Here is a 17,136-nt window from a genome sequence, read left to right as displayed (position 1 = left end):
ATATGCCTAGTAAGCTATACTAAGTATAGTCAAGTCAAGTTCATGCCTAGCCTCAAGGCTAAAAATAATTTATAAAAACAAAAAAACAAGAAAAAAACAACAAACTACGCACATAGATTTCTACATAACATATAACATTAAAATTTATATTCGCTTAGATTAATTATATGCCTTTTTCAAGCTAATCTTAACTGATTACAGCTAGTTCTTGATAGATTATTTCGCCTATTTTTTTTAGTAGGTTCTCATTTCTGCAGGTTCCAATTGTAAGATTCATTTACAAAAAATGCGCTATCAATTGAAAGAAAAAGCAGCTGCACACTTAGTTAAAGCATGCCAGCAATATACTAACTAATATTACTCACTTGAGATGTGATTAATCTATATATTGAATACATCTAGGGTATACAGTAAGTACCTCATTTTATTGTAGCTGATACTATGCTAAGTGTATGAATAAATTATAAAGAAATTTTAAATTTTAAAATAAATCATAGAAATCTAATTAAACTATAAAAAAAGTGTATATATATTTGTGTAACAGAAACTCAAAAATTTGATTGATAGATTAAAGTAATTGATTGGTATTAAAAAAAAGTAATAATCTAAATTCTTATAAATGGTAAAAATTTAGTGTGCGTGTTCTAGTTTGGATTAACTGAATTTTGATGTTGATTGTTGATGTTGAAGTTGATCAAATTCTATACAAAACAATATAGGATTCTATAGATATACTTTACTTATATACTATACTAGACGAACATATTTCGTAAGGTTGGGTAATATTAAATTCGTTTAATTATATTGTTATATATATTTTCTGATTAAAACTGACAAACTAAATTAAAATATATATATATAGTATATTTATGGAAAATCGACAAGTAAGAACGTTACTGACCGCACAATACTCTGTACACTCAGTATATCTGAAGTAAGACCCCCGATTAATTTTTTTTTGTTTTTCTTTCTCTTTTGTCGAAAGAGTTTTGGCCCCTCCGTACAATACTCTATATATCCGATGTAAAGTAACTTTTGCTTATCATCCATATAATAATCTATATACCCGAAGAAACTTGACTTTTGAAAATCCATGTTTTTTGTAAAAATTTAAAAGAGTTTTCTTAACAATATAATGGATGGACAGCTAGTCAAAAAAGTTACAAAACTTACATATGTATATACCCTTCGCAATTTGTGAACAGAGTAAAATAGGGAAATATTAAAAATATTCCATAGGGGATAAACAAAGGGCTTTTGTTTGAAATACTTAATGAGAAAAGAACCAGGGTAAGAACCATAACACAAGACACATAGTAAATCGGGCAGCACGGGTTTCAAAAGATTTAAACAAGGGCGCAAACTCGAATGAAAACATTTAACTGAACTGATAAGAGCAACTAGTTGTTGTTGCTTTTCATCTACGATTTCCAAGCAAAGATCAGACAGATTTCGAATAACGCTTCTGTATGCATGAACTTACCATAAGGCCCGTTTCGAATTCGATTTCGACGTGCGAGCGAGCGAGCGCGCAATGTGGGGCGCTCAACTGATAAGAACGCAAAAGCAGGTAGCTCTCTAAGTCGTCATGCTTAAAACCGCTTGAAGACTTATCGACAGCGCCAACGGCGACAACGGCAGCAGCGGCGGCAGCAGCAGCGTCGCCAGCGTCGATCCACGATTTCAATAGCAAGCGATCCTGTTCTGCTTTCAGTTTACGCTTTGGCTTCGCTGCGTGCGGTCGTTTGCTTTGGTCGTGCTATAAGTAAAAAGTTGAACCAGCAAATAAATTCAAAAATAGTGAAAAAAAAGTGTTGCGCTGAACGCTAACGAAAATAACATCAAAACAATAAATAACTCAAAATACATACATATATATATAGTTAAATTATGTAAGTTTGGCATAAAGCATAAAAGAAATATAGGAAGAACAGTGCGTGACTTGCGCGTTTGACACCTGCGCTGCGGCCCACGCCCACGCCCACGCCCCTTGAAACACGTGTGTTTCGGCGCTTTCGAAAACACAGGCCCCAAACACTTGCCGGCTGTTTATATTTTTCTCTTTGGCTCTTCTCCAGTGCTTCAGTTTAGTGGGTCAGTGCACTGTCCTCTCGGGTTCATTGTCACCTTTCAACTGTCAGTTGCGCCTCTAGCTTTCGCTTGTCTTATATTTCTTATTTTGCTTTGATCGCATTTCAAACCATCTCTCTTTGGCCCATCTTTTTTTTTGCTCATTCCACTTTCGAAAAAAAAAAACCGCAATTCTTCAGTTATGTGACATGCCATTCTCTTTTGGTTCGTTTTAATACCAACTGTTCGAAAACAACAAAAAATTACATACACACAAACACGCTCATATGTATGGCAAATATTTTTAGAACTGTTAATTATCTGTTTTGTTTTCATCCGCAGCTTCTTAGGTCGCCTGTAAAATGCTCTCTTTGCGGTTTCGACTTTATGATACATTTTTATTACACAGTTTTTGCACAAGCACTTTACAAAGCGAAAAACTATTTCAGTTCTTGCTTAAAGCCGATGCTATGCGAATCGTACGATAGAAAAATGTCTAGACGCTACACTGTTGTTCTTATCAACTTAAAAGCCGGTTTCTAATATGCTTAGTTTGGCATAGTCGCCCAGCTATAAAACTACGCAAATTCTGTAGAGACAAAAGTATGTACATACTTATGTATGTACATACATATATGAATACATACATGCATATATCGTGCTGTGAACATATGTATGTATGTTTGTATGACTGTGTGTGTTTCAATGAAGTAATTTCTTCAGAGACAACAGTTCTATGATATGTATCTAGTTATTAATTCTATATATTTATCGATATTTGCATATAAAATATTCTAAATATACTAGAATAGTATACACCGTGATCGTTCGTTAATAAAAAATATAGTTATTCATGTTTTTTTAAACTCACATTGAAATGTATGTACGTTTGTACGATTGTATTATTTTCTCATTGTATTGGCCTATAGAAATCATCAGTTTTCATTGAAACTAAAAGTTTTGTCAACTTGGAATCGAGAAGTGTCTATATGCTTATAATATTCACAGTTTTTGCATCCCAGTGAGCAGCATACTGTGCTTTTTAATCGTTGCTTAGCGAGAATAAAACAGCTGTAAACTTTGTTCTTATCACTTGAAATATTCAAGTTCTAGACTTTGCTTCCGTTGTAATTCATAATTACAATGATAATTATAATTCTTTTGAAAAAAAGAGAATTTATTGATTGTACAATAAATCAAACTAATGAGTCTGACTTTCTAATGATATCAGCTTTAATTATCAACTTGTTTAATTGAATGTGTCGGCGAAAATGTTTTAATTTATTTATAATACAAATTAAGTTACTTAGTAAAATGATTAGTTTTGATTTTTGTGATTTACAAGATCCAACGAATTTCCACAAACAATTTTTCATAGGCATTCAATTATTTTATTAGTTCTTTTATTTAGATTTTGTATTTAGTATTCTAAATAATATTTTAAAACATGTATGTAGAAGGACTTATTAGATTTCTTATGATAATAAAAAAGATAATAGTGAGTAATAGCAATAGCTTTAGGAATTGTACAAAAACTAAGGCTTATTATAATTTTCATTAAATTATTTAATAAGTTCTCTATTTGAATTTTAGATTTTTATTGAGTATTCTGAATATTGTTTGAAAAAATTTAGAAAAGTAATAATAATAATGGTATTAGCTTAAGGAATTGTAAAAAACTAGGTCCTTGAATTTCGTATTCAAAATTATAATTTTCTTTGAGTTTGGGATTGTTCTAATGAATACGTCAATTAATTTCCCACTTAATAAAGCCAGTTTATATTCTACTTAATTGCATACTCAGAACAGTTAGTCCTAGGATCTATAGCTCGTTATTATATATCTATTAATTAAAACTAACAACAACTTTCCCTATTATAAAATCAAAATCAAAAACAATGCTCAATTGACAGACATCAACATTTTAAGCTAACAATTTCAATAAAAAATTCGCGTGTGCATTAGACAACTGTCAATCATTCGTTATATATATATATATAGGTGTTTTTTTAATTGCACAGCATTTGTGGGGGAGCCTCCGTCCATCAATCAGAGCTAATCATGGGCGGAACTCCGCCTACTAAGTAACCGAGCGACTGGCAGAATGTTTTCCAACTAAACATGAAAAATCAACCGCTTTGCCTTGGCCATAAACTTTGGACTCGTTTAGTACATATTGTTGTTGCTGGATTTCTTCTTTTCATTCTTAAAAAAAACTCACTTTTTGTTGTTTATTTTGGGCATTTGCCCTTATCAGTATCAAACTGTTTGCCAGTTTATTGATTAATAAAAACAAGAAACGAAAAAAAAGTCGAAACAATAACAAAAATTATGAACATTCACTGGCTACATGTGTATACATAGATAGATATCGTAAACTATATGCCAAGTCGTAGCCCTTTGTACCCGAAAAATAAAATCGAATGTTAACCATGGTAAGCCAAGACTTCTGCGGTGTGTGGCATTATCTTATTGATGATAAGACTGAAAGGAAATTTTATGCTTACACAACTAATGACAAATATAGAAGCTTTGCCTAAAGAATTTACGATATTATAAAATCAAGTGGCTTTTTCTTCCCCCAAAAGGGGGCTCAAGTAAAATCCATCAGTTCCAAGCATATTCCATCCTAATGTGCATAGATATTTTCTATATGTTTGCCTATTATTAATCCTTTTGCATGCCATAATTTCTGATCTATATTTATTTATTATATACGTTTCGGTATATGATATAATAAAATTTCGACTTTCTAATCAATTTCAACTTCTGATACCTTCTTAAAATTTGGGTTCTAATATTATTATTATAATATATGGGGTTCTTAAATTCGAATCCGAAATTTTTTAGCTGACTCGACACATAAAGTTATAGTATATCATAAATTCTGATCTATAAATATTTATTTTTATTGCCAATTTGCAATTATATAAAATGATATAATACTATGATATAGCAACTTTTCGTTAAAGGGTTTCTCCATTCTAATCCTCCAGTTATTTGCTCCGTAACTCCGTAAAGGTATAGTAGGCCATAAATTCTGATCAATACGTATTTATAATATGCAGTTATATGAGTGCCCCATGCCGCCCTAATCAGGTGTTAAGTCATAATTTAGGCATAGCGATAAGAGACATACGACTGCCTCAGCCTTGACCCCTCCGTCTTGTTACTGTGCAGACACGTTCCCAGAAAGTAACATACCACATTTGCTAGGCCTCAAAGAGGAAATGTAATTTGTATTCCACTAATAGCTTGTTAATTCAATTTCAGTCAAATGGCCGCCAATCCGAACGAAGCGCTTTTCAATCGCCCAGGCCCCAATCGCCTGAGGTCCTCGGAGGTCTATCGCACCACCAATCCCGAGGAGGCCGTTAAGATACGCATGCAAAAGGAGGGACTCGGCGCCGAGGAGCCCATCTCCATACCCGGCCTGCTCAAGCGTACCGTCAACAATTATTCCGACTATCCGGCGCTGCGGACCAAGAACGGCAAAAATGGCTACACCACAGTTACCTATAAGTAAGTCAAAGTGAGCTCAGAGAGAGTGTTTCCATAGCGATGGGCAGGGATCTGCCTAGAATCGGTTGCATTATAAATAAAAAGTACTTCTAAACACGAATATATTTCATATATTTAAAGAAAGAAGCGCCTTTTCGAAACTACGAAGATTAAATTTTTTGCAGTCTCTAAAAATCCATACTTAAAAGTCGACTCGGCTTTTCCTATTGCTTTTCCTAAAGCAGCTCTCATAATTGAAAAGGTCGTGTTTGTCGTGTCTTGTTAAGTGTAGTTCGTGTTCTATTTAAACTATCGCGCACTTGCCCATCTCTAGTTCCTTCGAATTGCGCTCTACCAAAATTGGTTTATCACTTATTGAATTTAACTCTAACCCATTTGTATTTTCCGCCCTTCCCACTCCACAGGCAATACGAGCAGAAGGTGCACCAGACGGCGAAGGCTTTCATTAAACTGGGCCTGCAGGAGCATCATTCGGTGGGCGTGTTGGCTTTCAATTGCGCCGAATGGTTCTACTCGGCCATGGGCGCAATACATGCACGTGGCATTATAGCCGGCATTTATACTACCAACTCGGCGGAGGCAGTGCAGCATGTGCTAGAGGATTCCCGTGCCCAGATTGTCGTTGTGGATGATGCCAAGCAAATGGAGAAAATACATTCCATACGCGACAAGCTGCCAAATCTGAAGGCTGCCATACAAATACAGGAGCCCTATGCGCCAAATCTCAAGAAGGAGGATGGCTACTATAGGGTAAATTGCAACGCGAACTTTTATTTTTTGTTAAATTGCTAATTTCATTAACATCCGATCTTTACAGTGGTCAGAGATTGAGTCCATGAACGTGGCTGACGTCGAGGATGAGTTCAAGCGCCGACTGGAGAGAATTGCCATCAATGAGTGCTGCTGCCTGGTCTACACATCCGGCACAGTGGGCATGCCCAAGGGCGTGATGCTATCCCATGATAATATTGCGTTCGATACGCGCGGCATCGCCAAGGGCCTGGAGAAGGTGGTGATGGGCTCCGAGGCAATGGTCTCCTATTTGCCGCTCTCCCACGTGGCTGCACAGACCGTGGACATCTATACGGTTGCCTCCATGGCGGGCTGTATATGGTTTGCCGATAAGGATGCACTAAAGGGCACGCTGGTTAAATCGTTGCAGGATGCACAGCCCACACGGTTTATGGGCGTGCCGCGTGTCTTTGAGAAGTTCCAGGAGCGTATGGTCGCTGTGGCCAGCTCCAGTGGCAGCTTTAAGAAAATGCTCGCCGGCTGGGCCAAGGGCATCACGCTCAAGCATTACATGGAGAGTCAGGGGTAAGTTGTGTGCATTGGGCCGAAGGGCCGAAGGGCACCTGCATATATATACTTCAACTTTAAGTTTTGTGTGCGCATAAATTATGCAAAAAGGATGCACAGTTAAAGTGGCTGCCATGCCCACGACTGTCGGCTCCTAGACGCGCTCCCGGCTGTAAGCAATCTCTGCCAGGCATTTGCTGCGCGTTTTTCGTTCCCGTAAATTATGCAAGCAGCCAGCGCCAGTCCAAAGGAAGCCAAAATCACAGCCAACAACATTACTCATACGTCAGGTTGTACACGAAGGCATCGCCCAGGTGTAGCAGCAGCGGCAACTGAAGCTGCACGAAAGCTCACCTGCATGCGGGCACGTCCTTGTGCGGCAGTCTTTGTCTGAGGGCAGCTGCTCTCCACATTTCGTGACATGAGCTAAACTTTGTCTGTGATTAGCGCATATTTAAGCCAGCTTTAAAATATGCTCACCTGGCCGACAGTTGAAATTTAAATAGCTTAGAGTTATTTTCAAAAAACGTTACTTACTCTTTAACTCTTATCAACTCGAACGAGATTCTATTCAAAATTATTTTTTGCTCTATTTGATATTTTATATATTTATTAATTTAATATTTTAAAAAGAAACTTCCTTTTTTTTAACTCTTCTCTCTTTTTTAAAGAGTCTTTTTAACTTTACGAATTCCTTTTCAACAGTCTTTAAAAAAACAGGAACTGATTTTACTATATATACGTGCTATATGATTTCTATTGCGGCCATTTATATTTTTAGTTAAACCTGTTATAGGAATTTGTTTATTACAAAATTCTGCTTTGCTCTAGTTTATTTTATTAGATAATCAGAATAATCAGATTAAGACTAGGGCTGGAACTTGAACAAGTTTTTTTCTTTAATTATAATATTTTAATATGTCCCATTAGCTGTGAGCCTTTGGATGCTAAGAGAGTTTTCCCCTGGGGTTTCTTTTAATGAATGTCCATGCAATTAAAGCCTTCAAGTACATTAGCTCACCTTCGAAAAGTCCACTAAGAGACACACATACACAAACGTCCTGCACTTTAAGAAACCCGCTCTACTGTCGGGCGACTCCCTTATCCTTGACACATGCAATTATCAACTTGCCGGCCACAAACTAATCAAGAATTCCAATTAAAAAACTTTCTTTTTTGTCTCTCTCAAACTTTTTGCAGCAAGAGCAACGGAGGTTTTCGCTACAAGATTGCCAAATCCCTCATTCTGTCCAAGGTGAAGGCTGCTTTGGGCTTTGATCGTGTGATCAGTTTGGTGAGCGCCGCGGCGCCTATGTCGCCGGAGACAAAGAAATATTTCCTCAGTCTGGATATGAAAATATTGGATGCCTTTGGCATGTCCGAGACGGCCGGCTGTCACACACTATGTATGCCCGACTCGATACACTTGAATTCCATTGGCAAATCGCTGCCCGGCTGCGAATCAAAGATCATCAATCAGGATGAGAATGGACATGGTGAACTGTGCATACGTGGACGTCATGTGTTCATGGGCTACATATACAATAAGGAGAAGACCGAGGAGTCGCTGGACGACGACTGTTGGTTGCATTCCGGCGACTTGGGCTACATCGATGACAAGGGATATGTGTGCCTCACGGGTCGCTCCAAGGAGCTGATCATAACTGCGGGCGGCGAGAATATTCCTCCCGTGCATATTGAGAATATTATCAAAAAGGAATTGGATGGCATTTCCAATGCTTTCCTCGTGGGTGAACAGCGCAAATATCTAACCGTCTTGGTTTCGATTAAGGTAAGTTCTAGCTAAATTTCTATTTTACTCGAATATATATATATACTCCAAATATCCCATCCAATCCAAAAATGGTAGACCGAAGTGGATCGAGAGACGGGCGCACCGCTGGATGAGCTGTCGCACGAATCGTCCGTCTGGATGAAATCTCTGGGCGTAGAGCACAAGACACTCAGCGACATATTAAATGCCGGACCCTGTCCAAAGGTCTGGAAGTCCATCGAGGATGGCATCAAACGCGCCAACAAACAGTCCATCTCGAATGCCCAGAAGGTGCAGAAATTTGCAATTTTGCCGCATGACTTCTCGATTGCCACCGGCGAACTGGGACCCACACTGAAGGTCAAGCGCAATGTGGTTAACAAAATGTATGCGGATCTCATTGAGACCCTTTACGCCTAGAACAAACACAAAAACAATCACTGTGAAACCAAAAAAATTTATTTTTCTACCAATCGGCAGAGAGCTATGCAACTTGAGCTTTAAACATGAAATGAATTTAACGGACTTACAAGCCATTGAGTGCCAGCTTTTAACTAATATATACACATGTATATATATATATATATATAAACTACTTGTACGATATATAGAGAAATTTTAGATAACAAAAAAAACCATCCACTCAATTAGTATGAGTGCGATATGATGATGAGGTTGATGTTGATGTTGAGCTTGATGTTAATTATGATGAACGACTATTTTTTCCATCAAAACTATATAGATCTTTAGCGCATAAGTTTTAAATTTTATGTTAATTTGTTTTACCTATTGAAACGCAAAGAAAATTATACTCTCCTATTGTTTGAATTACTACAATAAATTTTTACATCTAGATTTTAAGATCATATACAATGGAATTACGCTTGGAGAAATTGTTCAAGTTTCCCTTATGCTTGGAAAATTTTGAAAGTTTCCCGTTCCTTTAAAAAGCTTTTGTCCTAAAAATTGATAACCATAAAGAAAGTTTGAGTATTGTCAGCAGATTGCCTTAGAACTCTTAAAAATTGTAGTTTATTTGGGGGAAAAAAAAAACAATTAAATATTTTGTATGTACATGTATAGTTTTATAGTATATCTTTATATATAGCATATCTTTCGATTATAAACAAAATATTTCCCGAGATCAATTAATATATTCTTAATCAGAATAATGTTCGTCTGTTTGTCTATTTCTATGCAAACTAGTCTCTTCCTTTTTTAAGCTATAAGATGAAACTTCAAATATAACTGTTTATTTTGTCGAAGCACGATATCATATAGATCTCATAGAAAGTATATGATCAATGAAATTCTTGCATGAAAAACAACCCTAAATTGTTCTACTGCATTTGTCAGCTTAACTTAGTTTTCAGATAGGAGCATAAACTAATTCACATCAGAAAACTGTATAGTTATATATGCAGGAATAGGAATAATCGATCGTAAATTAATTTGTATACGCTATAAGCTCAACCACGAGGCTATTGAGTCTTCGACATGCCAAAGATAGCCTTCCTTTCTTATCTACTAGTATAATATTTTTGAATACCCTGATCCCATTTTTATATGTATGTGAAATGTAGAAGGTCGCATTTCCGACCCCATAAGGTATATATATTCTTGATCAGCATCAATAGCTGAGTCGATCTAGCCACGTCCGTCTGTCTGTACCCATAAAATTGATGTATTTATCCGTTATCATATCCGTCCCTCCGTCTGTCCATATTAATGCATGCGGCGATCCAAGAACTTATGAGAGCTAGAGATCCTGTTTTGTCCGTCTGTAAGAACCCGTTGATCTCGAAAAAGCGAGATGCATTTTTTCGATTTTGGGATCAAATGTTTATCTATAATCGTCGAATATCGATTTTGAAATATAGTTTATTATGGAAAACTGGGAAATTATAAAAACTAGATGGAGCTAACTTTGTATGTAGGATATCGTATAGTACAAACAGATGAAAAATAGTTAATATTTTGGAAACCTCCGCTCGATCCACCAAATATTAGAAAATCCAGTTGAATAACTTAAAATCTTGCGATTTGGTATATGTATATAAAATTTTGCATGTCACAATTAAGTCCTGAATACATTTTATAGAGATCGGACTATAAGCACCGAAGGTATAGATAGCTCGGCGCGGGGTTCAGGGTATTCCCTAATCGACACTCCCAACCAGAACACACTTACTTGTTATTGTTGCAAAACCTAGCAAATTTTAAGAAATTTTACTTTGCAGATTGCGTTTTATTCAATTTGCCAGCTTATTTTGCACTCTTTCTTACTCATTTTATTGAATCCATAGCATATAGAGATAACAGTGAGGCTTATGAAGTAGGCTCCTCAAACGCTATCGTCCAGTTGCTCTTCGGTGGGCGGTTCACCCTCGGTCTGCAGACCCTTGGCCAGACGTTCGGCGACCCGCTGCATTAGCTCCTCCATGCTCATATCGATCTTGACGCAGGCGTGTCGCTGGACGTCGTAGCGCATATCCGGGCCGCACTGGATGCGCTCACAGCTGAGACTCAGACTGAACCAGCTGCTCACATCCTTAAAGCCCGGCCGGCATTCGCACTCATTGTGGGCGACACAATGGCTGTGCTCCGGACAGCCGCCCTGGCAGATCGGTCGACAGATCAACTGATGCTGCTTATTGGGATGATGCGAGTGCTCATAGCCGCGCAGGCAGCGGCATTTATTTGGCTCCAAGCAATAGCTGTGCGCCGGACACGCCTCCAGGCAGATGGGCTCACAGAAGCCAAAGATAATGGTGCGATAGCCGGCACAGCATATTTGCACCGTATCCCAGCGTATGCGCTCCTCATACACAATGTACTGCTCGCCGGCGGAGCTGGTGCTGGCATTGGCATTGGGCAGACGTGTCCTGGTCAATGGCACCTGGTACTTGACACTGATGTTCTTCTGGCAGTGGCCGTTCGTTATGGCCAGGGCCTGCGTTTGGCCGAGCAGCAGCAGCAGCAGCAACGAGAGCATCTTGTCCAGCATCTTAGTCGGGTTCTTTGTCCAGATCTGGCGCTGGGCTCGCTCCAAAATGCACTAAACGCAGTCTCGCCAGACGATGCGCTGATAACAAAGTGAAAGCCACAATAATTCTTTGTGTTCCGCCTCGACGGGTATGCCGACGATAACTGGCATTCTGTTTTGCTCCGGGCTTATCGCCTTTGGCTGCCATTGGAAATGTACCGAATCCGCGACGGGAAAGGCGAATGCAACTGGAAATGGAAATGGCGTGGCGCATGGAAGTGCGACCGGGAGAGAGCATATTCGATAAGAGGCCCCCAAAGAGCTGATCTGCTCAATAATATGGCAAATTTGAGAGAAGCGCAATTTCTCCACCAACCGATAGTTGCAATGATTAATCCATGATTTATGCGGGTATACAAGTACAGTGGAACCTCGATTAACCATAACGTCAGCTCGCGAATAATCGAAAATTTCGGTAAAAAGGGGTCCTTGCTCCTGTTATTCGAAAACTTCGTCTAGATAATATCTTAATCTTATCTGGAATTATTTTTATCCTCTTATCCGTTATCCTGTTCATAACAGATGTTTTTTGAAAAAACATCTTTAAAAATGAGTTTGAGGCCGAGGTTTGAGGTAAACAAAAATGTTTGATACAAAGGTAATTCGCGATTTTTCCACACTTGCGGGTGGAATTTCTCGAAATCCCCTTCATCTCGAATGCACCTTCATCGCATAAGGTAACTACAGTGAAAGTTTTAGCTTTCTAGCTCTTACGGTTTGGGTTGTGCTTTGATCACCAATCAGTCTGTCAATAAGTCAAACAAACAGTGTTATATATATAGATTTCCCTTATGATAAAGATTTTTTTTAATATTTAAATATTGCGAAATATTCTTTATAAAACTCAATCTATTTTCACGTTAGTTTGTGGTCGATAAATACAGGATTATATTTTATTTTATTTTATTATAATAATTTTTTTTTTTAATAAAACCTTTCATAGCTTTGATTTGGAGGACATGTAGAACACATTATTTATTACATATCTTAATATACCCACATATTAAGCTCAGCACAAACCACCATGACTAGCTACATATATAAAAGTAAAACTGAAGACCCCTCCCTTATGTAATGAATACCTTATAAAATCCCCACAAACCAGACGAGAATAGTTTAGTTCGCTCCGAAACGGTGTAGAAGTGTGCTGTGTTGTATGTAGAGCTATGGATACCTTTTGGAGACTACTGTGCCTAAGTTTGGGACTGATGGGATGCCTGCACTTGAGCCAGGCAAATGAGGTGGACAGTGTTGCCACACCAAATGTGAGATATATTATTGAGCACAACTTTTAAGCAATGGAATTTAGCTTCTTTCTCCAAACAGAACGCGACTGAAGCAGACTCGATAATAACATGTAATCCGGCATGTGGAGACAATATGGTGTGCGTGGAGCCCAACAAATGTCGACCAGTGTGTACACAAGGTTGTGGTGAGCACGGCATCTGCAGTGCGCGCGACACATGTGCCTGCGAGCAGGGCTACGAGTTCGATGAGAAGCGCCATCGATGCCTGCCCAAATGTCGGCCGGCATGTGGACCGCATGCTGTCTGTAAGGATCGTAATGTTTGTGAGTGTTTGCCGGGCTACAGTGGCAAAGACTGTCACCCAATCTGTAGCCCAGACTGTGGGGAGCATGGAAACTGTGTGGCTCCAAACAAATGTGCCTGCGAGCAGGGCTACGATTGGCAAGCAAAGTACAACAAATGCCAGCCCATATGTTATCCGATTTGTGGACCCAATAGCCAATGTGTTCGCCCCAATGTCTGCCAGTGTATGCGGGGCTACGCGAAGCTGAACGGCATTTGCCACCTAATGTGTCCACACGGCTGTGGCCCGCACGGCATTTGTGTGGGTCCCAGGAAATGTGACTGCGACACCGGCTACGAATGGGACAAGCTGCAAGCGAAATGCCGGCCCAAATGTGAGCCAAGATGTGGACTGCATAGCTACTGCGACAGATCGAATCATTGCAAGTGTAACAAGGGCTTTATACCCAACGATCTGCATAGCCTCAGCTGTTCCAGGCCTCTGAACTGGTGGGTCTATCTAGTGATTGCCATCATGGTACTCGTAATAGTCTGCAGCGTGGCTGGCATAATAGTCTGCTGCGTGAAACGCGGCAATAATGTCAGCTATTATCCCAATTCCAATTTCTCTGATACGTCCAGAATTGTGGGCTAAGCTTGAGCATTACCAACTACGAACAATGAGCTATTCATCAATAATAGTTGTACATATTAAATATAGCTGCCGCTTTTTAACCGCAACCGATAAGAATTATAAATATTTGCGTTGCTCTGATATTTTTAAAATACAACTCATATTGCAATCTTTCAAAGTTACTTACTTTACTTAAATATTAAATAAATAATAATACTAAAAAATTAGTACACATAGGGCACATATATTCTAGATCAGCATCAACAACCGTTGTTCAGTTTTAAAGCTATCTTCTTGAAACCTTGCTTAAGTCCATCTTTCTGTTGGGGGCAGTACATATGTCGGATCGGACTACTATATCATATAGCTGCCGATCGGTCGAAAAATAGGTTCTTCAATATAAATCTTTTTTGTTTCTCGAGATATCTTGACCAAGCTTGACATTAATAAGTTTCACCATGCTCTCTATATATTTGTTTATTTATAATTGTGTGAACCAGAAAATAACAATAATATCCAAAAATCCACCTTTTTAAAAGGTATTCTCTTAAAGATTGAGAGATTAAAGATAAATGTTAGACAGATTATGATAGTAATAATAAGCACACATTTTGTTTGAAAATGAAAAGAATTTCATGAGTATCCTTTATCTATTTTTAGTTAAAATTATTATATTAATGTTAATTTATTATACAATTTTTGTTTATATTTTACTCTGATTTATTTAAATTATGTTTTTAGAAGAAGCAGATATTGTACTTAAGACTTGGGAAAAAAAACCATTTACTAATCTTATTAAAATATTTTTTTGTCAATAAAAGATAAATATTTCAAAAGATTTTGCTAGGAATTTGATTGGAAACCTGATTTTAATAATGTTTAATTGTTTTCATATGTTATAGAGGGAAAGGCTTTCCCGGTTCTTTATGTGTAATTGATCTTATCTTTTTGGAAGGCAGATTCATCAAGAACCAGTCACGGTATAATCGATATTATCTATTTGGGAGACATCTTAGTCAAGAAGAAGACCCGGTCTATCCGGTTCTGTGCTAAGCTCTATATGTACATCTATTTGGTAGAGACATCTTGACCAAGAAGCAATCATTTCTTAAAATACCTGCAAGCACTCTATGTATTTTCTGATTATTTTTTCACTGCCAACAAGTCTTTTCAAAAATTGTCTATAGAGGGTAATACTGACTAGTAAAAATTTGACAAATTCCTATAAGAAAAAAAAACTCTTCGGAAATGGCTAATCGTAAGTTAAGTTCGCGGCAAGTTTTGCATATAAATTTCAAGTGAAAAATAATTCCCTGGAGTGTGATAAATTTGTTCATGACACATCCATGGCTAGCCCTTGCACTCGTCCTCGCCTCCTGTCCGTGGATGTGGGCGCAACGCGATTCCGTGTGCCAAGAGCGAGTGCGGACAAAATCGGGAAACTTGGATAAACAAGTGGGTCATACTTAGGGGGAAGCTCTCCCCCTCTCCCCCTCTTTCTCTCTCCAGCTCTTCCTCTCTATCTCTGATCCTTTCCACCTGCTACTAGAGTTGGATGCTGCGCAAGGTCTGCTGCAAGGGCTATGTGGGCAGGCCGGGAAACTGCCGACCCCGCTGCTCGCCCAAATGTGTGCACGCCCAGTGCACCGCCCCCCAGCAGTGCACCTGCAACGAGGGCTACGAAACGGTAGACAGCACCACGGGCTGCCAGCCCAAATGCAATGCCTGCCGCTTTGGGGATTGCCTGACGCCCGGCAACTGCCGCTGTTGGCCTTCCTTTGAAAAGCAGCCGATTGTTGGGTGCGAGCCTGTGCAGCACCTGATTTTGCCGGCGGAGAAGTGTCTGAGGGAGAATTGCAGCTGCTGGCAGAAGTACTTCAGCTGGACACCAAAGCTCGCTGTGACGCCCAAGTGCATCACGATCTGCCGAGAGGGACAGCCGAAACCTTGCCTGGCATTGGAACAATGCGTATGCAATAGCCTCAATCATCTTCTGATTTGCGAGGAGCCGGAGCATGAGTTGCCCCAGCAATATGGCTGTCAGGTGATCAAGAAGGCGCCAAATGCCTATAGGAAAAAGCACAGGGTTAAGCATATAGATGGAACGGTATCAAGAGATCGTACAGATCGGGCAGATCCGGCAACTAAGATATTTCCAGTTTGGACTCATCATTATAATCTAACAGATGACGAAACAGAGATAACCCAGGCATATCGAAAAGTTCAGTCAGATCGGCGAGACAGAATGCATCATATAGTAGATCGAAAAGATCAGGCAAATCGGCCCCATATTCCAAGTCAAACAGATCATCGCCCAGATCGGTTGGATAGGTTAGACAGAAGACATCGGAAATATCAGTTAGAACGGACACATTTGCCAATCGAGAATGTGGATAGATACCACACATACGATTCAGAACATACAGATTCCATATATCAGACAGATCCGCCAGTGCAGACTTTTCGTTTATTTGGAAAAAATAAAAAAAATCAAACAAACCAACCAGATCCAACAGATCAGGTAATTGATTCAGATTGGCCACCTCAGGCGGATGCAAATGACGAGGATCATACCGAAAATATATATAGAAAAAAACCGAAAAGTAGGGAATACGAGACAGATCAATTAGATAAACCGATCAAACGTAGGAAAGATCATGCAAAACGAAGAAAACAGAAACCAATTTTATTTGAGGCAGATCAATCAGATCAGACAGCTCCAGTAAATCAGTCAGATCAAACGACTGAAGCAGTTCCAGTACAACACAAGTCGGATTATCGAAATATGAACAAAGCCGAACAGGCGAGTCTCGTAAAATGGCTCATCATTTTGGGCTGCCTTATAATCGGAGTTATTGTTACTGTCAGTTTGTTGGCTTTATGTTTCAAAATGCACGGTCCCCTCGACATGCATGAACGAAATTGTATGTAGGTAATACCTAGGGTACAGATGTAGCATAAGAAAATTAACTGAGTTTCAGTTCTCTGCTTCCTTCGACTTTATAAATCTTAAATAAAGTTGTAGGGAGCAGGGAAATGAATTTCTTATATTTAAGTAAAGATGGCGGACCTTAAGACTTCTTTAGACCTTCTTCTCAGTTCTTTCATTTACACTCCACATTTACATGATCCTAAAACTAAGGTAAAATTAATAAAGAAATTCTTGGATAACCTCACTTTTTAATTTATGCATATTCCAACTGTAAACAATATATATTTTAATTGCATGTTTTTTTCTTTAAGTTTTATGTTTCATCAACAT

At 38.7% G+C, this 17,136-nt stretch overlaps 4 protein-coding genes across 5 annotated transcripts; 3 read left to right on the top strand and 1 right to left on the bottom strand.

The window, feature by feature from the left end:
• The first annotated feature begins 1,680 nt into the window (after window positions 1-1,680).
• bgm (bubblegum) lies at window positions 1,681-9,493 on the top strand. 2 transcript variants are annotated; one of them, XM_064686035.1, is made up of 6 exons: window positions 1,681-1,765; window positions 5,344-5,592; window positions 5,997-6,342; window positions 6,410-6,909; window positions 8,092-8,683; window positions 8,762-9,493. In XM_064686035.1, the coding sequence occupies exons 2-6, from the start codon at window positions 5,348-5,350 to the stop codon at window positions 9,083-9,085; spliced, it is 2,007 nt and encodes a 668-aa protein (XP_064542105.1). In that variant the 5' UTR covers window positions 1,681-1,765; window positions 5,344-5,347; the 3' UTR covers window positions 9,086-9,493. The 2 variants fall into 2 exon arrangements, with proteins under 2 accessions (XP_064542105.1, XP_064542104.1); XM_064686034.1 differs by having other exon boundaries at window positions 1,751-1,892.
• Window positions 9,494-10,892: 1,399 nt separating this feature from the next.
• Window positions 10,893-11,805, bottom strand: NimC3 (Nimrod C3). The gene has a single exon (XM_064686036.1). It carries the CDS (start codon window positions 11,670-11,672, stop codon window positions 11,010-11,012), a length of 663 nt encoding a protein of 220 aa, XP_064542106.1. The 5' UTR covers window positions 11,673-11,805; the 3' UTR covers window positions 10,893-11,009.
• Window positions 11,806-12,657: 852 nt separating this feature from the next.
• Window positions 12,658-14,056, top strand: LOC135431141 (epidermal growth factor-like protein). The gene is made up of 2 exons (XM_064686094.1): window positions 12,658-12,976; window positions 13,038-14,056. Exons 1-2 carry the CDS (start codon window positions 12,878-12,880, stop codon window positions 13,893-13,895), a joined length of 957 nt encoding a protein of 318 aa, XP_064542164.1. The 5' UTR covers window positions 12,658-12,877; the 3' UTR covers window positions 13,896-14,056.
• A 991-nt stretch (window positions 14,057-15,047) lies between these two features.
• On the top strand, window positions 15,048-17,050 carry LOC135431138 (uncharacterized). Its single transcript, XM_064686092.1, has 2 exons — window positions 15,048-15,329; window positions 15,424-17,050. Exons 1-2 carry the CDS (start codon window positions 15,210-15,212, stop codon window positions 16,804-16,806), a joined length of 1,503 nt encoding a protein of 500 aa, XP_064542162.1. The 5' UTR covers window positions 15,048-15,209; the 3' UTR covers window positions 16,807-17,050.
• Window positions 17,051-17,136: the final 86 nt, after the last annotated feature.

The sequence above is a fragment of the Drosophila montana genome, unplaced genomic scaffold, assembly GCF_035044405.1.
Source record: "Drosophila montana isolate Dmon_TW-CO22-7 unplaced genomic scaffold, ASM3504440v1 contig_312_1, whole genome shotgun sequence".
Lineage (NCBI taxonomy): Eukaryota > Metazoa > Arthropoda > Insecta > Diptera > Drosophilidae > Drosophila > Drosophila montana.
Note: the sequence above shows the minus strand (reverse complement) of the source record. Positions and strands in the feature narration are given on the sequence as shown.